Here is a 22,082-nt window from a genome sequence, read left to right as displayed (position 1 = left end):
CTGGCTTTGGAGTCAGGAAGATTTGAGTTCAGATGGGGTCTCAAGATGCCGTCTGGGTGACCCTGGATAAGTCCCTTTAAAACTGCCTTATATGAAAAATGGGAATAATAATAGCACCTCACTTTGAGTGTTGTTGAGAGGACAAAATGAGTTATAAAAAAATAAAGTATTATATAAATGTTACCTATTATTATTATCCTCCAAAACTTTGTCCACTGTTATGATACATATTCCCTTTAGAGAGAAGCTTTATGTCTTTAGCAGTCATTTATTTGTTTATAAGAATAAAGAAACTAATTACAGGTTTGCAGAAGGAGAAAGGAGAAGAATATGAGGACATGAGATCAGGCTTAGCATTATTCAGTTATAAGCCCTTTGAGAGTTGGGTCAATGTCCTATCTACCTTCATTTTTCCCAATACCTAGCGTGGCACCTTGCATGAAATATCTATTTAATCATTTATTTAATTGAATTGGCACTATGGAAAGTAGAAAACACAGAGTCTAGGGACACTATAAGAAACTTTACCCAGACCACAATTTTGTCTAGCAAGTACCCTGGGGTATGGCCATTGAACTACAGTTGAAATTGAAAATGAGATTGTAGCAAGGTACATGGAAAAAGTAGCAGACTTTCCATTCAAGCCTTAGGTTTCTAGTTTCCAAGACAAAAAGCTCTAGGAAAGAAGGAGAAGAGCAAATTCTAGAAATATATGATCTCCAGAGGATATATGTAGAATGGAAGCAGAAGCAGAAATGAGCAGCCAAAAAAAATCATCTGAAGTAGATTTCTTTCTCTACTACCTACTTTCCTTTTCAACATTTCTTCCTGCAAGGTCCCTGGTTCTGCACTTGTCTGCTATGGCTTCCTGACAGCTGCAGGCCCACATTACTGATCCCTTTAATAAGAGGCTCTGTGTTGTCATTAAGACCAACTGTGAGTAAAATTGTACCTCCTCTTGCCAGCTCAGTCTCATCTGGGTTTCCTCCCTCTAGCTTATTCCCCTTTATCAACTGCCAAAGAAATCTGATCACTTCATTAAAAGCACAAATCAGAGGAGGTGCTCCCGCTTATGCCCGAGATTGGATTGTGTGACTGGGAAGGGAGTCATACCCTAGGGAATCATGATGAATTAGTTGTCAAAGAATTTGGTCTTTCCCAACTTGGGGCTCTTGAGTATAAGCCCAGTGGATCCCATAGTATGAACCATTTACCTTCACTCAAGAGGAGAGACAAATTCTTTCAAATACAGGCAATTAGTCATTGAAATGATTCATAAGAAAAGATTCTTCAAGTCATTTAAAATAATATTTAATAATTGATAATAATTTCTAGTAATTAATTAGAAATTAATTCACTCATGAAAGTCTTTGTGGGTTTTCTGGGGGTTCTCTTTGTTTTTAAATACTTTGGAGTTGGTAATTGGAAGGTTCTTAGCAATTTCCCAAACAAATTAATGATTTAGTTGGGTTACATAATCCTTGGTAAGCCCCAGTAAATAACAACAATGCTTCCATTTTCCATCCAGTACAAATTATTAAGTGCAAAATTTCTCACTGTGTTAGAGAAAGCTCTACTTCATTAATTAAGAAATAGAATCAAAGAAAGAGGAGAGGGGACAGTATTCCCTCCAGGCTTCTCCTGCCCTATTAAATATCAGGACTCCCATTAGCCCCTCCTTCAAGAATCCAGAATGCATGTTTTATTCCTCATGGGCATCATTTATCCCATTCTGCACAACAGAAATCATAGGATCACAGATATAGAATTGGAAGGGACCTCACAGGCCATTTAGCCAAACTCTTTAATTTTATAGATGAGAAAACTGAGTCGCAGAGAGGTTAAGTGGCTTTCCCAAAGTCACAAAAATGGTAAGTTGCAGAGGCAAGACTTTGACCCAAGTCCTCTATCTCCTGCCCAACTGCTGCTGCTTTCTTCAGTCCCAGCTTTGATGCTTCCTTGGGGCATGGAGGTGATCCTAGTTTTTCAAGGACCATGGCAGCAACACATGAATTCTGGCAGATCCTACCAATTTGGCAAGGCATCGAGCTTGGGTCCAGTGATAGAATGTACATCTGTCATCTAAAAATCAAGCCAGCTAAATTTGGAAAGGCTCATCACCAGAAGGTTAGCCACCAGGTGATGAATTTTCTCAACTATAGCAATTCATGAATTCTTGTAGTAAGGCACAAAGGGAATGTAGTTTTAATTAGTAGAGGAAGGACTATCACAAATAAATTCAGTGAATCTTAAAAAAGTAAAAGTTAAAGTAAAAATTAAAAATTAAACTAAAGTAAAAAATCAAAGTAAAAATTAAAGTTAAAAAATTTTAAATGAAGTAAAAAATTTGGCTGATGATATCTACAAGGTGCTTAAAGATCTTATTATAACAAAATCTCTTTGGAGTTTTTTTTTTCCTTATTTCATTTGTTTCTAAGGCACTCAGCTTTCCTGAGTTAACTTAACCATAGCTAACATTTATATGCTACTTATTATGTTCCAGGCCCTTTGCTAAGTAAGCTTTAAAAACATTATTTCATTTGATCCTCACAACCACCCCAGGAGATAAGTGCTATTATTATTCCCATTTTACATATGAGAAAACAGAGGCAACCTAATTTGTACAGCTAGGAAGTGTCTAAGACAAGATTTGAGCTCAGGTCTTCCTGACACTGGCCTGTTTACTGTGTCACTTATATGTTCCTATCTGCACTTAGGCCATTTTATATAGCCATCTCTAATACAAAAAAATTCCTCTCTGTTCATACTCTTATTATAAAGATGTCATTGAGGGATCCTTCAAGGTTAAATCTTAAAAATATGACTTCACTATCCAAAGAAACACCAACCAAGTAAAGGTTTTACCTTTTCCCAAAAGCTAAGAGGCATATGACTTTCTAGTCAGACTGAACTATTTTCTGTTTCCGAATTTACCATGTTCTCTTTCACTCCCAAATGCACAACATATCCTCTATACATAGAATGCTTTCTTTCCTCACCTATACTTAGAATTCTAATCTTCCTTCAAGATTCAACTTGGGTGCCACCTCCTACAGAAAGCCTGCCTTCATCCTCCTAATTAATATTGTTTTATCCATCCTCAAATCATCTTACACTTGTATTCCCCCAAGTAAATATAATCTTGAGAGCAAGCACCATTTTTCATTCTTCCTTTCTATACCCAGCATCTACCACATTATCTTGTACATAGTAGATGTCTTAAAAATGGTTTTTAATGGAATAGAATGGAAGACAATCCTAAAGCTAGTTAGTCATTGTCTTGTATGTTGAACCTCGTGGACTTTAGATCTGGAAGAGACCTAGAAATCTTCTAATCCAGCTTTTGTTTTATAGAAGACTAGAAAAAAAAGTCAGAGAATTATTCTGAACAATAAAAAACAATGCTTAGCACCTCTTGACCATGAATCAAAATATATTTATTTGTAATTGCTGCTGAAATATTGTAGAATAGAGAGATGCATTGAGCAACCTCTGGAAGCTAACTGAAGAGTTTCCTTTGTGGCAAATCCTTGAAATTTTCAAAAAGTACAAGATGCCTCCACAGGCCATTTAACAAGCTGATCAGCTGCCATCTGAGATAGATACAAGAGTTTGCAACACATTGTTTCCTCCCCAACCTAGAGAAAAAGCTGTCCAATCAATGTTCTTTTCCAATTTACTAGAAAAGGAACTGGGATAAAATAAAAGATGCATGTTAATTAGAAGGCAAGGAAGAATTGAACTCTGACTTCTTAGTCAAGACCCTACTCAGTGTCAATCCATGTCAAAGATGCCCCCTATAGGATAACCCAAGGATCTGCCATCTTTTTTTAAGAGTAGTGTGCCAAGGTTCCAACCTATTCAATTGTAGGGTGCTAGAGGGGCACTCTGACTTGGCGACTTCCTTTCCATTTTGCAGAAGGAAATGGGCGTCACCAACTCTCACATCTGCCATGGGTGTCAGAGGAAAGCCCTAGCTGTGGCAGACAGCCCACCTGTCAAAGAAAATTGGTCCTTGGGTCATCTTTAGCACACCTGGCATAGGTTGCCAACCTCTACCCCAAACCCATTAGCCAAGATTACCTTCAGGGGGTTAGCATCCAGCTGTCTACCTTTTTTGCTAAAGAGTAGCTGATTATCAGATAGAGAAGGGGAAGGTTCAAAATTGGGGGAAAGGAGAGGGAGAAGGAAAAATGCAGCACTAAGAGAACAGTTGGCAAGAGATGGCTACATTAGGGAGAAGCGATGAAGGGAGGAGATCCTTTTCTGTCACATATGTGGCTTTGTTTTTTCAGGAAGCAAATCTTGAAGTTCCTAGATGCCGAAAAAGACATATCAGTTCTCAAGGGGACCCTGAAACCTGGAGACATCATCCACTATATCTTTGATCGAGCTAGCACCATGAATGTGTCACAAAACCTATATGAACTCCTGCCCAGAACTTCTCCCCTGAAGAACAAACATTTCAGGACCTGTGCCATTGTGGGAAACTCTGGGATCCTGTTGAACAGTGGCTGTGGACGGGAGATAGACACTCACAGCTTTGTAATAAGGTAATCTCCATGGGGTAGCTCACACTTAAGGCTGGTCTGGTAGACTGAATGCTGTTAGATAAGTAGACAGAATAACTGATGAATTTTGATCTAGGAGGCCAATTTGTCCAAAAAAAAATTTATTAGGCACTTATGTGCCAGGCACTGTACTAAGTCCTGGGAATATAAAGGAAGTTTCAATTATGGTGTCCCTGCCCTCAATAAAGTCCAATTCTAATAGGGGAACCAAGTCTATGCACATAGAAGACAAAATAGTTGGAGGAATAGTGAGATCATAGAGTCATGGGATTGTTGGGATCAGGCTTGAAAAGGAAATGTAGAGATTATCTAGCTCAACTTCCTCATTTTACAGATGGGAAAACTGAAGCTGAAATCTTGGAAAATGATACACTTAAGGATTCTAAGGCATTGGAATGATATAAAATGAAGTGGGCTCCATATTAATTAACTTGAAGCAACTGTATTAGTGACAGAATCTGTGATTTCTTAGGTGTAGGGAGTTCAGGTATGAAAATCTGTCCATTAATGATGATTCAGTTATAACTAATAGATTAGAGAGTTACATAGAAAACTTAAGATGATTTGTGATTTACTCATATCACACAGGCTGGAATCCATTCAAAGGCAGGTTTTAAATCCAGTTCCTCCTGACTTTTAGACTGGTCTTTCTCTTCTGTATAAGACTGTGGGACAGTAGATTTAGAACTAGAACTTCATTTTACAATTGAAGAAACCAAGGCCCAGAAAATATATGTGATTTAACTAAGGTCACAAAGTAAATGCTAGAGATGGGATTCAAACTCAGGTCCTGTAGTTCCAAGTTTTAGTTGGCGGTGGGGAGGTTCCCATATAATATGGTACTCTTCAGTTTACATATTTGGGCAAAATTAAGAATAAGGATTTTGACTCCATAAGTCAGTCAATACATATTTATTAAGTCATACTAAGTAAATAAATACTTACTAAGTACTTTCTATGCCAGGCACTTTACAATGCAACTGAGGATGCAAAAAGAGGCACAAGACAGTTCTTACCCTAGAGGAACTCACAGTCTAACGGGATACAATGAGCAAATGAACAAGCAAAACAAACTATGTACAGGAAATATAAAAAAATTAAGAGACAAGATACTGTGGAAAAGAAAAGAACAAGCATTGATTTATATAGCACTTACTATGTGCCAGGCTCTGGACTAAGTACTTTACAAATATTACCTCATTTGATCCTCAGAGCAATCCTTTGAGGAACATGCTATATTATTCACTTTTACAGTTGAGGAAATTGAGGCAAATAGTTTAAGTGACTTGGTTAGGGTTGCACAGCTAGTAACTGTGTGAGGTCAGAATTGAATTCAGGTCTTCTGATTCCAGTCCTATCCTCTCTTGCTACCAGATGCTCAGGATTCTAGGCACTAGAATTAAGAGAGGTTGAGAAAGGTTTCCTGTAAAAGTTGGGATTTTAATTGGAACTTAAAGGAAGGCAATGGATAGATTCCACATCCTTTTTCCCTCAACCCTTCTTTCCACATGTCACCAGCATGAGCATTTGAAAATAGTCATCTCACTCAAAATAGAACATCCATTGTGGTGCCTCCATAATACTACAGAGACAGGTGTCTATGCTATTCCCAGGACAAATGGAAGCCCTGAATATTTCATTACGCATAGGTCACCACCCATGGAAAATTTGCATGGGACCATCTCAGATTTCCTGGACCTAGAGAGCCACCATTGCACCATGGCAATATTGCCATACTGAGATTTCAATTTTGAAATTTAGATAAGTAGACAGAATAACTGATGACTTTTGATCTAGGAGGCCAATTTGAAAGAAAGAAAAATTGTCTTTCAAGTTTTTGATGAGTTTGTTGAAATACCGAGTCTAGATCATAGAACAACCTACATAATTTCCAATAAAGTTTAAAAAACCCAAGCACTTATTTTCTCACCAGACACTGTGCTAAGCACTTTACAAATATTATTTCATTTGATCCTCACATTAACCCTGGGAGGTAAAGTGTTATTTATTATATGCCCATTTTTACAGAAAGGAGAACTATAAGAGAAAGTATCTTGTCCAGGATCTTGTCATTCAGCTAATCTGAGGTTAGATTTAAACTTGAGTCATCTCATTCTACATGTAGTGTTCTATCCATTATGTCATCTTGTTGCTTACAAGCATTTAATAAGAGCCTGTGCCAGGTACTAGAGAGATATAAACAAAACTCAAAACAAAGTCACTGAACTCAAAGAGCTTGCATTTTATGGCGATTAAAATCAATGTTCTCTTGATCACAATTTGATATATCTTGCATAGTGCCTGACATAAAATGGCAGAAAGCTAAGAGAATAAAAGGAGGGATTTAAGATTTCTAATAAATCGAGTTATGTCAATTCCACATAGCTGCCATAGTGATTTTCCTAAAATTTATGTCAATCCCCTGCTCTATAAATTCTGCCAGACCCCCTCTTAACTCTAGGAGCAAATATAAACTCTGCTCCTTACCATTTAAAGCCTTTCAAAATGACCTGATCCCATCCTACCTTTCTAGCCTTCCTTTATATTTATGCCCTTTCCCGTCCAGCCAAATTGACCTTCTTGCCACTCCTCACATTTTCACCTCCACGTCTTTGCACTGACTGCTCCTCATTCTTGGAATACACATCCTTCTCACTGTGCCCCTCTTCCCCAGCGCACGCGCATACACACACACACACACACACACACACACACACACACACTCACACACAGTTTTTAAAATGCCTTATTCTCTTTAAAACTCAGCTCGGAGCATCTTCTCCAACCCAGCACCTTTCCTGATCCCCATCTCCAATTCCTACTTCCCTCCCTCCCAAAATTGCCTGATATATTTATTTTGCATAGACTTTTTCATGTTTGTACATCATCTCCCCAATAGAAAAGAGAGACTGTTTCATTTTTTTCATTGTATCTCCAGTGCTTTGTATAGTAAAGGTATGGAGAAGGCACTTAAGTTCTGATTGATTGATTGATTGATTGACTTAGCTAAATTAAAATAGAGGGAAATAGTTGGAATAAAAATTATCATTGAATTAGCAAATGAATCAAGGATGATGTAATCCAAAGAATGCTGGTACCTGAAGAGGTACCTAAGTTGGAATTCCAGATCTACCATTTACTAGTAGTGGAATATTGGACAAGTTGCTGGATTTCTCTGGGTCTCATTTTTCTCCATTTTAAGTATGATGGTTGGAGTAGATGGCTCTTACAATCCTTTCTGGCTCTAGAGAGATGATACCATCAGCAATAATAGTTATTACTTTCATGTGGCACATTTACAAAATGCAGGTATTATCATCCTTGTTTTTCCAGCTGAGGAGACTGAAGTTCAGAAAGGAGAAATGTCTTGTTGGTAATTGGCAGGACTCAAGTCCATGCCTTCAGATAGTTGTCCAATGATTCTCAAGCCATCCAACACCTCCCAATAGTCAGACTGTGATGCATGTATAGACACCATAGTTCACACACACAATTTCATTTTAATATTTCAAAAGTATTAATATTAAATGATACTCAATGAGGCTTGCACCCTAATTGCAAACCCTGATCAAAACTAGTCCCCTTTCCAGGTCACCCATGGTCTCACTATTCTTTGTACACGTACATATGAAAGACAGATAACAATCCTAGAAAGAGTCGAAAAACCAAAAGTCTAATGGAAAACTGTCACTAACTTTGATACATAGTGACTGCAGTACACGTATGCAAGCTATATTTCCACTTTACACATTCCAGCATAATTTCTTTTTAATATCTATTGATTATTAACATTCTGTAGAGGTCATACAATGAGGATATACAGAAAGACAATATGATAGAGAGACTAGAGAGTATAGGAGATGGCGTTTAAATACATTACAATGGGGGATGTGTGTGTGTGTGTGTGTGTGTGTGTGTGTGTACTTAAAGGACTCCAAATACCAGTGTACCGCTCAAAGGCAAAGCTATGCTTTTATCATTAAAGTCCATTCCTAGCAGGTGCCCATGGATTTGTGTGTATCCAGGGCTGATTTATAAATGTTTGCTCAGAGATTTGCAAGTCTATTGTGGAGAAGCCCCAGCCATTGTAAGAGACATATGGAAAACCAAGAATGATAATTGCATGACTCCAGTTCTTGGATTAAAAAAAGATAAACCTATGTCCCAACAAGCCGGATAAGGTCAATCATTTTGCCTTACTTCATTCAATCTCATTCCTTCGCACCTAATTGGAAGCACTTAACAGATCAAAATCCCTTACTAGTAGAGAAGCACAAATAAATGATCATGATAGTAGCTCTTGTTTACTTAGCAATTTACTGTTTACAAAGCAATTTCCTCCTAACAATTCTATGAAACTATGAAGAGCCTACTGATAGCTCCATTTTATAGATTAGGAAACTGAGGTCAGAAGTGTGAAATAGTTTGGTAAGAGTCACACATTCAGCAAGGGTGAAAGCCAGAACCTTAACTCTGAATTTTCTGTTAGGCCCCTGCTTTTTCTACAGGACCATTCTGATCCATCCTAATTCCAATACCACTGTGCAGCAGAAAATTATCAGGCAGAAAAATTCACCTTTGAGTTTTTTGATCCTCTGTGGCAAGTATGAGATCATCATAGGAGCCCACAAGTGGCTAGTTTTCCACCTACTTGCTATTTATTAATCTTTATATATATAATTTATTATTTCTATATAATATAATTTTATTTATATTATATAAATATATTATTTATTTATACATAATCTATAATATAAATTAATTTATTATTATGGGCAAGACACTGTGCAAGGTATTAATATTGGTCTCAACTGGTTTTTATTGGCCTTCCCTCTACCCCATGCCCATATCATGTCCAATCAATAAGTATTTATTAAGCACCTTCTATGTGCCAGGTACTGTGCTAAACTCTAGGAATATAAGATGACAAAATCATTCCCTGCCCTGCATGAGTTTATAATCTCAAGAGGTAGATAACATACTAATAAATATATACAAAGTAAGCTATAACCGGGATAGAAAGGAAATCATGAACAGAGAAAGGCACGAGAATGAATAAGGGTTAGGGAAGGTTTCTTGTAAAAGGTGGGATTTTAGTTGGGACTTAAGTGAAGGAGGTCAGTAGTAGGAGGAGTTCTATGTGATATAGGTAAGCTAAAATAGGTGGGTAAAATAAAGGTAAGAAAAAAAAAAATCAAGATATGTCAGGGTTTCTTTCAGAATCCAGTCCCACTGCTCTATCTATTGTGCCACTTATCTATTTAAAATATTCATGAGAATCCATGTGGCATAAGAAAACATGAATCTCGATTTAAGACCTGCCTCTCAGATATAATAGTTAGCCTAGGCAAGTCATTTAATGTTTCATTCCCTCACCCAACCTGCTTTCTTCCCCATCCATCAAAACATCAATCTATATTTTGATAAAGCAACTGATGGATAGATATGTCACATTTCACACCACTGGTTCACTGACTTTCATCTGAAAAAAAAAAGTTTATTCTCATTTCAGGTTCTAGCACCTAAAATGGATCATTGCATCTGAAGCATGTTCCATTATCTTTTGGTTTTGTCTTCATTGATATTAATGTAGTCCTTCTGGTTCTGATGGTTTTACTGTTCATATAAGTCTTCCTATATTTCTCTCAGTTCCTCAACTTTTTCATTCCTTGTGGTGCAATTTTAATCCTATACATTCTTGCACTATATTTTATTCTATCCTTCCCCAATTGATGAAAAAGGCCTATATTTTCAAATTATTTCCAGGGCATAAAGTGAAACTATTATATATGTGTATATGAGTTTTTTGGCATACATGCTCAATGGTATCACCCTTGTGTTCAACAATTGATCTTATCAGGATCACAAAATATCATAAATTTTTAGCTGGAACAGATTTTAGGTAGCATCTAGCTCAACCCCCTTGTTTTATTGGTAAAAACCTGAGATCCAAGGATGTTGAGGGATTTGTATAACATCATTTAACTAGTCAGTCACAGAAGTGGGCCTGGAACCCAGTTTTCCTAATCCAGGATCTTTACTAGATCAAAATGTCTCCACTACCTGACTTTCTAATAACTCCATGGGAATTAAGCCTTTTGCAATGACTGAAGCTACCTAACACTTATTCTGTCTCTCCCATCTTCCATTTTCCCTATTCTGAAGGGAAGAAATAAGCAATGTCAAAAACCAATGGTCTTGAAAACTCAGGTTTCTTGTAGTTGGTGTCCAAGCTCCACCTTTCTGTCTCCTCTCCATCTGCAATTCTGGAGAACAAGAGCATCCTCAGACCCAAAGTATGCCCTTTGGATGTTGGGAATATGGGCATATTACCTTCCAAAAAAGCTAAACAGTTTCTCCACTCAGTTTTCAGTTCAGAGAAACATCTATTCCTCTGAGAGTCGGATCATGGGAGTCACAGTAAAGAAAGGCCAGTGGCTGATATCAGATGCCTTATGCAAAAGATGATTCCTTATTTGGAATTTATTTGACTGGGCCTTTGGACCAGTAGCTCCAAAAAAGCTCAAAACCCAAACTCCATATAAAGTCATGTTTCCACTCTTCCTTTTCTTTCTTCAACTTAAGCGTATTCAATTCAACAAATGATTATTAAATGCTTACTCTATGGGGACTATAGCAATAGTTACTAGTTAGATAAATAAAATAAGATTCCTACCCTAATGGAACTTACCAAACTAGTAGAGGGTTGGTTAGTCATTTTCTCTCATATCTGACTCTTCATGACCCCATCTGGGTTGTCTTGGCAAAGATATTGAAGTAATTTGCCATTTCCTTCCCCAGTTAATTTTGCAGATATAGAAACTGAGGCAAAAATGCTTAAATGACTTGCCTGATATCACACAGCTAGTAAGTACCTAAGGACAAATTTGAATTCAGGTCTTCAGTATGGTGCTCTATCCACTGCACCATCTCACTTCCCCAGTAGGGGGATTTTATATATACAAATCAATAGTGTATAAAAGCAGTCATGGACATAAGATATAGAAAAAAATTGAAATGATAACAAGAAAGCACTAGCACATAATAAGTCCTATGAAAATGTTAGCTATTATATCATCATCATCATCATTATAATTATCAATGCCTTCCTTCTGTGGTTACCTCCCATTTACAAGGTATTTGTCATATATGTATATATTTCCATTTACTTCCAATTCTTTAGTAGACTATAAGCTGTTGGGAAGGAAGATATTTTTTTTTAATCTAAAATGAAATATGTATAAAGCACTTTATAAACCCCAAAGCACTATATAAATGCTAGCTATTATTACTATTATTGTTATTATTTTTTATCTGAGCTTTAGATGCCATCCAATCCCTAGCTCAATAGTTGATTTATAACATATTCATTGAATTGAATTCTATTAAATCAGGCAGCATGGTTTAGGGGAAAGAGTGCTAAATTTGGAATCAAAAGATCTGGGTTCCAATCTAGGTTTTGCCACTTACTATTTGCGTGACCTTGGCCAAGGCATTTAAACCTTCTGGCTCTCAATTTCTTCATTTGTAAAATTGGGGAAGGGGAGTGTACAAGATGAATTCTAAAATGCCTTTCATTTCTAAAGCTATGATCCTGTAAATCTATAAATGAAATAGGCAGGAGTAGTAATGTGTGGAAGGTATTCCAAATCATGAGTAAAAATAAAACCAAAGAAACAGAGGGAGAAAAGCATATAATATATATGGGGAACAACAAGAAGTTGAAGATGGTTTTCTGTTGAATCATAGAAGGTAACAGTAAAAGAACAGGCTGAAATGGAAGGAAGTGAAAGACTTTGATTGTCAGCCAGAAGAGTTTGAGCTTTACTTTACTTGGTAAGCAGTAGGGAGTATTGAGGAATGTTAAGCAAAGAAGTAACATAATTAAATATGTAATAAGGAAAGTGAATATGACAGCATTTAAGAGAAAAATTGGAGGAGAAGAGTGTAGGTAGGAAGAAATGTGAAGGGTTATTGCAATAGTTCCAGTGAGTAGTTTGAGAGATTGAGTAGGAAATGGCAGTGGGAATTGAGAAGAGGAGAAAGATGAGAGACATTTTGATAGTAAAATCAACAAAATTTGGTAAGTGATTAGATATGAGAAGAAAAAGAGGAGAATCAAATATGACAACAGGATTTTGAATCTAAGTCTGAGTAAGGTAGCATCACTAATAAAACTTGTAAAATTTGAAAGACAAGCAGATCTAACAGGAAATAAAGAAATTCATTTTGGGTCAAGTTAAGCTGAACTTGCCAGTGAGACAGCCAGGGAGAAATGTCCTCAAGACAGTTGATAATACAAGTCTGAACTTCAGGAGAGAGAGCAAAGGTAAAAATACAAATCTGGAAGCTATTTATCTTTTCATCACCTTGGGTATGATGAGTGAGGGGATGATGTTACTATACCCAAATTATGAAATGAGATGCTCCCTCCCCACCCAAAAAAATCCCTCTCATTCCATAGAGGTAAGTGGCTATCATTTCATCATTTTGAATAACAAAAAATGATAATTTTCTCACATTCAGTGTATGTAACCTTTCTAATTATAATTCTTTTTTGAATTGTGATAAACATTAAGCTTTATAGAGATATAGTTTCTGTATTATCAGAAACCAAAGTTTTAAAGCAGAATACATGCAGACACACATAGACATATTTACTATAGAGTTATACATTTCTTTCCAACATAAAGGATTCACTGGGCAAATTCCCCCTCACCAAAAGTGAATCCAACCTAGGGTTTATAGATGCTTATATAACCTGTGGCCTACAACCATTTCCACCTCCAAACTTTTGATTTATGTGGGCTGATTTTTTTCTTAGAGACAGAACCAAAATCATAATTCTTTTGCTCACATAACCCCACCCAGGGTTTAATATGAGAAACTCTTCAAATATAACTTCTATTTAGGGTTCCACCAGATATGAGAAAAAAAGTCTCCTAATTCCCATACAAGCACTCAAGGTAAGAATGTCTATATCAAGTACAGGACAGACTTAATAGAAAATGCAAGAAACACATAAAAGAACCATAGTAGCCCATTTGAAAAATCAATACAATCATCTTCCCTCTATAGTGAGTCAAACCATTCCCCAGGGCTCCTCAATTTGTCAGACTCATAGCACCACCCTGTGGTTTAGATTCTCCTCAGGAGGGAAATGAATTTGGGGTTCCTGGGGAAACAATTCCCCCAACATTCTGGTAAATCTATCTTCATCCCAGGGGCCTATCCAGGAATCCAACCTTATGGTACTATCCTGGAGGCTTAGATTATCCCAGAGGAAATGAACTTGAGGGTGTTATAGCAGTTAACCCAATTCCCATTGTACCTACACTGTCTGAATAACTTGCAATATTAGCAAAGGAAAAAAACCAAGTCTCTTTCAAAGACTTCATCTATGTCATGTTTAAATCCCTTGATAATCTTCCATCTTCCAGGGGGTTCACCATATGTTTACTTCCCAGGAACCCCTAGGAAGAAGCCCCTTCCTGTGTTAGAAGGTTGGCTTTGGGGACTGAACTGCCTAGGAATTCTACATTGTCCATGATATCCCCTTCACTTTTATCAAGGAGACAAAGGTTCAGGTTCTGTCCTCTTGGGCCACATTAGATAAGGGCACATACATCTTCACTTGGGTAAGTTTCATTTGTAACTCCTAAACTGAAGAGATCTCCTCTATGTAGGGCCCATGTCTTCTGTTAGTTCTGATGCTCTTGTTTCTTACAAAGAAGGAAAAGGTATTAAGAAAATAAAAAGCTGTCTACCATGAAGACTTTCCTTTTTAAGCCAATATAGAATGTCTCCTCTCACAAAAGTTCACTCTACAAAAGTTCGTGCCAATCAATTATTCACTAACAGATCCACAATGAGTCAAGAATGGATCAAAATGGGCAAGTCCACTCTTTTCATAGAAAAAAAATCAATAAAAAGTTCTAAAGACTCATATTCTGCAAGCTTATTCTTAATACATACAATGCTCTTAATTATCTCAACACACTTCTTTTCTTGGTTATACACACATACACATACACATAAGAACACATTTTCTTTTAATGAAGACCCCAGAGAACGTCATATTCAACAAAAAAGAAAGTCAAAAGGCTGAGTTAAATAAAGGCTGGGGAAGAAGGGAGCAGGCATTTTCCCTAGCCTACATAGTGAAAAAGCAGGCTGGCATAATGAATCAGATCCCAGAAAGACTTGGGTTCAAATCTTACCTCTCATATTTTAATATTTGTGTGATTCTGGGCAGCTAACTTAACCGCATTCTCTTTGTCAACTCCCTAGAGCTCCCCCTCTATTAACTAAGCTTAAGTATCTGTACTGGTGGAAGAAGTTCCCCAAGAAAAAAATTCTTTCTTGTATTCCTATAAATATCAGGAAACATAATGGGAAGCCTAGATACCAATAAGGTAGAAGCCTAGATCAGATGTACTCTTTCTTCTCTCCCCAACTCACCAAGGTATTAAAGTTTTTGATGAATTGGATTATTTTCAGAGTCTATCTAGTGTAGGAATCTCCTATCATTAACATCCCAAATATAGTCATAATGGACAATGAGAATATTTACACTGGATTAAGGCCCTAGAAACTGTCCCTAAAGTACATTCATACTCTTGGGAAAGGTTTAAGAGTCCTAGGATCAGTTCCAGGCTTAAGGGTTTATAGTAGGCACTTGAAAGCCCAATCCATTTTAAATATACACATGCACTAAACCAGTGTCAACAACCCCTCCTATACTTGACAAGAATTGTTGTCATAGAAAGAGCATTCAGAACATCTGATCTGTTTGACTTTTAAAGTCCTTCACAACCTTGCCTCTGCCTGCCTTTCCATTCTTCTTATACTTTACTTTTTTCTTCATGCTCAATGACCCAGAAACACTGGCCTCCTTGCTGTTCCTTGTACAAGACATTTCATGTCTGGACTCCAAGCTTTTTCATTACCTGTCTCCCATGCCTGAAATGTTCTCCCTTCTTTGTTCTGCCTATTCATTTCCCTGGCTTCCCACTTTAAACCCCATTTTCTGCAGGAGGCTCTTATTTTATGTGTACAAAGTTGCATGGATGTCACTTCTTCTATTAGAATAGGAGCTCCTTGACTGAGGTTGAATTGAAACTTAGTATTTCCCTTTTTTTGGTTATTTACTTAATTTTTTTTTCTTTCCTTTTTTCCCCTTTTGATCTGATTTTTCTTGCCTAACATGACAAATATGGAAACATGTTTAAAAGAATTGCACATATTTAACCTATATCAGCTTGTTTCTGTCTTAAGAAGGGTGAAGAAAAAAGGGGAGGAGAAAAATAGGAAAAGAAGAAAGAAAAATTTGGATTACAAAGTTTTACAAAAATGAATATTGATAGGACTACTTGCCATCTAGGGGAGGAGGTGGAGGGAGGGAGGGGGAAAATCGGAACAGAAGCGAGTGCAAGGGATAATATTGTAAAAAAAATTACCCTGGCATGGATTCTGTCAATATAAAGTTATTATTAAATAAAATTTTAAAAATGAATATTGAAAACTATCTTTTATATGTATTTGGAAAAATAAAATGCTGTTTTGAAAAAAGAATAGGAACTCCTTAAGAGCATTTAAAAAATAGCTTTTCACATCTCTAATAACTAAATATACATTCTGATTTCCATAACAGTTTTCTTTTTCCAGAAGAACTTTTCCACTGGCAATTATAAAGCCCTATTGCCAATTGAGAATGATAAATAATTACCCCTCAGTTGTGGTTACCACTAATCAAATATTTGAAGTATAACCCTGATTTCTAGGAACCTGGATAAAATGGAGAAAATAAGAGAAAGAAAGAAATATGAATCACCAGGCACAAAACTAGAGTACAAAAAGTTTGTGAATATCCTTATAGGGTATTTACTAGGCCTTATAATGGGAGATAGGCAATCCTAGAAAGTTGATCTGGGCTATGGTGAAATGTCCTCCAAATGCCAACCTCATCACCCCTGAGTAGAGGACTATCCGAATACAGAGAAAATCCTTGGTAACTGGTTTTGGAATTAAATTGTGGGAATGGGATAAGAATTATCATCTGATTGGTGCTGGAAACCATTTCTTCCTCCTGTAATCTTATGTGCTATATATTCCCCTTGTGCTTTTGTATTCTAATTTGTATGCTAATCTGTGCACCTATTACTTTCCCCTCCTAAAGTGAAAGCTTGAGGTGGAGACTTCATTTATCTTCATAAATGTTCTTGCACCTAGTACTATACACATACTAGACATTTAATAAATATATGTTGGGTGGTTGACTGTTGAATAGAGAGAATGAATGAATTAAAGAAAGAAAAAAAGCAATTATTATGTGTTTGTTACAGATCAGCATTGAAACAGGTAGAGAGGAAGAAAGGGGAAGTTATAGAGATGCTACTACTTTCTAGAAGGTGTAATGTTCATTTTTCTACTTTCAGGTGCAACCTGGCACCTGTCCAGGAATATGCCCAGGATGTGGGGATCAAGACTGACCTGGTGACCATGAACCCTTCTGTCATCCAGAGGGCCTTTGAGGACTTGGTCAATGAGACCTGGAGGGAAAAACTTCTTCAACGCCTGCACAGCCTCAATGGCAGCATCCTGTGGATTCCTGCATTTATGGCCAAGGGTGGCAAGGAGAGGGTAGAGTGGGTGAATGAGCTCATCTTGAAGCACCACGTCAATGTGCGAACAGCCTACCCTTCATTGCGCCTGCTACACGCTGTCCGAGGGTAAGAGTACCTCTCCCTAAGGCTAAAAGATGATGTAGTTGACAAAGATGTGGGCTGAACATATGGTCTGTTTATCATCATATGGAGCCTCTTGCAATTTGGGCTACTAGTAATCAAACTGGGTCTTCTTGCCTACATGATATCATGTCTATAGAGGACCAGGAAAATCTTTAATTAAAAAACATAAAGGAAAATGATGAGACCTTTAGATTGAATCATTAGTGATTATATCTTCCTTTCAGGGGCTGTCTCTCTTCTCGAGAAAGAGAGTATATTAGTGAATTGAGAAAAGGATATAGAGGGTAACCAGAAGGCTCTGTAGTGCTCCTCTGACCCTCATCCATCCTGAGTCAGTGGTGATAATAAATCACCACCATCTGTTGGTTCTTCACCAGCCCTAGCCAAATAAGTTGACATTCACACAGCATTCACATCACAGTCTGCTGATTCTCTCCACCCCTTAATGTAATATGGCATCCATCAGCCTGGCACTTGCACTGGTATATCGCGCCATCTAGGGCAATCTCCATGGAGAGACCTAGAATTAAATAGCAAATATCCCACATTCCCCAACTTCACAACATATGCTCATTTCCTGAGCCTTGTTGCCCTTTAGAACAAATGGGAGGTCAAAACCTCTAGGAGACCTAAAAAGAAAATAAGACCAGGTAGTCCATTGTAACTTCCATGCTTGCCCCTAAAATACTATAAAGCCCTCATTTGGATCCAAAATGAAAAGGAATTGACATACTAGTTAAAGGGAAACTCTCAGATTCCCTCAATTTTCTTATGATAAGTTATCAAATATTTCCCATGATCCAGGCCTATGAACAGAACCTTCATTACAGGAACTAGTGAAACTGCAACTTTCTCCATCCTGTGAGAAATAATGACAATAGCTCACATTTATGTAATATTTTCAGCTTTGAAAAGGGAATTATATAAAGTATTTCATCTGATCCTCACAATCATTCTGTGAGGTAGAAACTTTTTTTTTTCCATTTTATGGATAAGGAAACAGAGGTTGAACAAGGTTAACTGACTTGGCCAGGATCATACAACTAGTAAATATCTGAGGCAGAATTTTCACCCAGTAATCACTTTCCTGATTATAAGTGCAGTATTCTGCCCACTACATTCTGTTGCCTCTCTGTGTAGGATAAGTAAATAAATTCAAGAGAAGTTTCAATCCTGACAGATATCCATTGGAAACCAAGGAGGTCTGAGCTCCATTCCTAAATATTTGATGTTAATATCAAAAAGGACAATGCCCTCTCTCAAACCTCTCATTGTGCTGCTGTCAGGGACAAAATATATAGGTTAGTAAGTCTGACCCAAAAGGACAATTCTTAAAATTCATCTATTTTATAATAATCCTTCCCATTGGGAGGCAACTTAACTTAAATGTCTTGTTATGGGTCAGAAAGGATTAGTGAGAAAGAAGAGTAGCCTGCAGGTAAAAAGGAAAAACACTCTTGAAAGGGAACTAGGCAGGGGGCAAAGGACCATGGGAAGGCAGAGTTATTTCTAGCTGTAATTGACTTACTTTCATCTGTCAAAATTGCTCTAAGCTCCTGTAATAAGCCCTTTAAACAAATAGGCTGCTAATCCTGAGATTGTGGCGTCTTTCTATGCCAAAAACTCCCAGAAGGTACACTGATTGAGAACTAAGCTATATCGATGCAATCAAATGAGACTGTGAAATGCAAACATTTATTAAGTACCTACTATATGCCAGGCACTGTTTTAGGTACTGGGATAACAGTCCTTTCTCTTAAGAATTTACATTTCTCTTGGCAGAAAATAGTTCTCAGCTCTGAACAAAAAAAAAAGAAGAAATCCTGGAGCCTAACTAGTGACCAAACTTTTTCTTTAGTTGAGCATAAGATTTGTGGATGACATAATAGAGCAACAGCAGAATGTCAGTGAAAGGCATAAGAATCTATATCATATATCCTATCTATAGATTTGGATAGAACTCACTTAGAACTCCTTCATACTCTTGAACTCAAAAACTAAATTTCCCAAGTACTAAATGGTGGAATCATAGATATAGAGCAATTCAGCATATATATATATATATATATACAAACAAATATATATAAACAAATAAGTAAGGGACTGCAAGTCCAATCTAAATCAAATATGTAATGTGGAAGCAGGAAAGTAAATGCTTTCAATAGCAGAGATTGTTCCACTGAACACTGCCCTGTTTAGACCACATCTGGAATAGCATGTTCATTTCTGGATGTCATAGACTAAGAAAAACACTGAGAAACTGGAGAGTACCCCATCTCAGAATGACCAAAATGATCAAAGGCCTTGAATTCAATTAATAAGGATTAGTTGAAGGACTTTAGGATGTTTTGGTGAATAAAAGAAGAATTATGGAAGATATGGTAACTGTGTTCAAGTATTTGAAGGTCTATTATGTGAAAGATGAATTGAACGTGTTATATACTTGGCCCCAAAGAACAGAAGTAGGAATAGTGGATAGCAGTTGTGAAGAGTTGAAAAGTGGGGGTGGGGTGAGAGACAAAGAAAAAACTTCTTATCAGAGCTATCCCAAAGTAGAACAGTCTGCCTTCTCAAAAGGTAATAAGTTTCCCTTCCTTAAAAGTCTGCAAGGGAAACCTATGTGGTGACATGTCAGTCCGTATATAACAGAAGGGATTCTGGTTCAGATGTACATTGGATCAGCTACCGTGCTGACGCCTTCCAGCTCTGAAATTCCTATGTTTGAGAAGTTCATCATTACTCTCTGAGAAATCATATAGCCATCAAATGAATGTGGGTGAAGCTCCCAAGATAATGACTATAGATCTTTCAGATGAGAGCTATGTATGGTATCGATATCATAAGCTGGGAGACTTCAATAAACCAGAAGGGAGAGAGGAAGAAGGCAGTTGGAAGCAGCTGTAGTCGTCTCAAAGAGGGAAGAGCATTCCTAATGGGTGAAAGTATCCAAGAAATGCTGGTCAATTGAGTGGCCATGTGTTTCTCTTGGTGACATTTGATCTACTAAAAGACATTTGTGCAGCTTCCAAGAGTGATGGCTAGGCTCCCATCTTTATGTTGAGAGAATCACACTGATACATGTTATTCTGTCATTATTCCTCTCCAGTCTTGGGCGTCTAAGCAGATTAGTCAAGTAGTACCTTGAAGAGAGAATTGAGAATTAGAAGTACAAAAAAAAAAAAAAAAAAGATTGAATTGACAGCCTTGTATGTGAATCCCTGGACAAGGAACTGGCAGGAACCGAGTCCTACCACTGCAGAGGTCAGGGACCTGACAGTCAAATTGGGCTGGCTTCCTCCATGTGGACTGAGGTAACATGGGAGAGCAGCTGGCTCGCCCTTCCTGCCGAGTGTTAGAATGCAGAGGGCCAGTCTTTTGGCAAGTGAGGTGAGAAACAGGGGGGAAGAGTTCCACAAATGAGTCACAGAGGTAATTGTCTATGGCAGTGAGAAGTGGGAAACGGGAGAGTCAGCAGCTGGTACCGAATAGATCTAATTCAATTACGGCAATGGAGAAGGTTGTAACCCACAGAGAGAATAGCCCCCTCAGCCAGAAAAGCTGCACACTGACCTACTCAGCCCCTCCAGTTCTCTTGCTTCCCAATACACTAGTTAAGAGAACTGATGTAAATTGATGTCTAATTAATGGCTCCTGGATGCCTTGCTGATTTCTTTAAGACCTATCCCCTTTGTACAGACATCCCCAGCCAGGGCAGAAGAGATACTAAATGAAGTATTTAAGAAAAGGTGTTCCCAATGGATCCCTGTGGCTTATCAGCTTGGTGCAGAAACCAACTGGCCAGCAGCCAGGTCCATGAACTCTTGCTAAGGTCAAGGCAGTCCCTTCAAAAACAAAATGAAATAAAGAAAGAAAAAAAAAGAGATCAAAGATCAGGTTGGTCATGACTACTCTTCGAGGTATTTTTATATCTTTTAACTAACTATTTGACTTCTTTTCCTAGTACTATCAAAATCAAGAAACTATGCAGGGAAATGCTTCTACTGAGACTCTTAGGTAAATGTTAGATCTGATAGCAAACTAATTTGCTCCAGTTTGGTTTCTAGAACCTAATTGTGCTTCATAGTTTCTCTATAGGGAGCCCAGTAACTGTTAAAAAGCTTTTTTACATTTTTTTATTTTGCTTTATTGTATCTTGATTTCTTGTGAAGTCATTAGCTTCTATTTGCTCAATTCTAATTTTTAAGGAATTATTTTCCTCAGTGAGTTTTTTTTTACCTCCTTTCTCAATTGTCTAGTTTTACTTTTTAAGAGATTCTTCTCCTTATTAGTTTTTTATATTTGTTTTTGTACCACTCGAAATTTTTTTCTAATTTTTCCTCTATCTCTTTTACTTGATTTTCAAAATCCCTTTTAAACTCTTCCGTGGCTTGAACCCAATTCTTATTTTTTCTTGGAGGCTTTGCATGTAGGAACTTGGACTTTGTAATTATCTTCAGCATGTGTGTTAATTTTCTATGGTCAGAAACTTTTTTTGTTGTCTACTCACTTTTTTAGCTTATTACTCAGCTTTTAACTCTTTGTTTAAGTAGGGCTCTGGTTCCTGGGTGGAGGGGACACTGTCTCAAGCTTCTGGATTTTTGTGAAGCTGTTTTCAGAGATCCTTCTAGAAATCTGACCATAAGCATTATTTTCTACCCTGGAACTGTTAGGCGTTTCCCTGCCCCACTATAGCTGTAAAATCTAGTGTGCTAAAGAAACAGAGTTCGGCTTTGCTACCAGTGGGGCCAAGGATAGGGCCAGG

The 22,082-nt window shown here is 37.4% G+C and overlaps 1 protein-coding gene across 1 annotated transcript in view; it reads left to right on the top strand.

The window, feature by feature from the left end:
* The window catches only part of ST8SIA2 (ST8 alpha-N-acetyl-neuraminide alpha-2,8-sialyltransferase 2), a 90,434-nt gene that overhangs the window by 51,181 nt on the left and 17,171 nt on the right, over positions 1–22,082 (top strand). The window contains exons 4-5 of the mRNA XM_051981050.1: positions 4,296–4,553; positions 17,009–17,302. Coding sequence (XP_051837010.1) covers positions 4,296–4,553; positions 17,009–17,302 — 552 coding nt within the window. The remainder of the gene's footprint in view (positions 1–4,295; positions 4,554–17,008; positions 17,303–22,082) is intronic.

Source organism: Antechinus flavipes, chromosome 2, assembly GCF_016432865.1.
Source record: "Antechinus flavipes isolate AdamAnt ecotype Samford, QLD, Australia chromosome 2, AdamAnt_v2, whole genome shotgun sequence".
Taxonomy (NCBI): Eukaryota; Metazoa; Chordata; class Mammalia; order Dasyuromorphia; family Dasyuridae; genus Antechinus; species Antechinus flavipes.
This window is presented reverse-complemented; position numbering and strand designations above follow the sequence as displayed.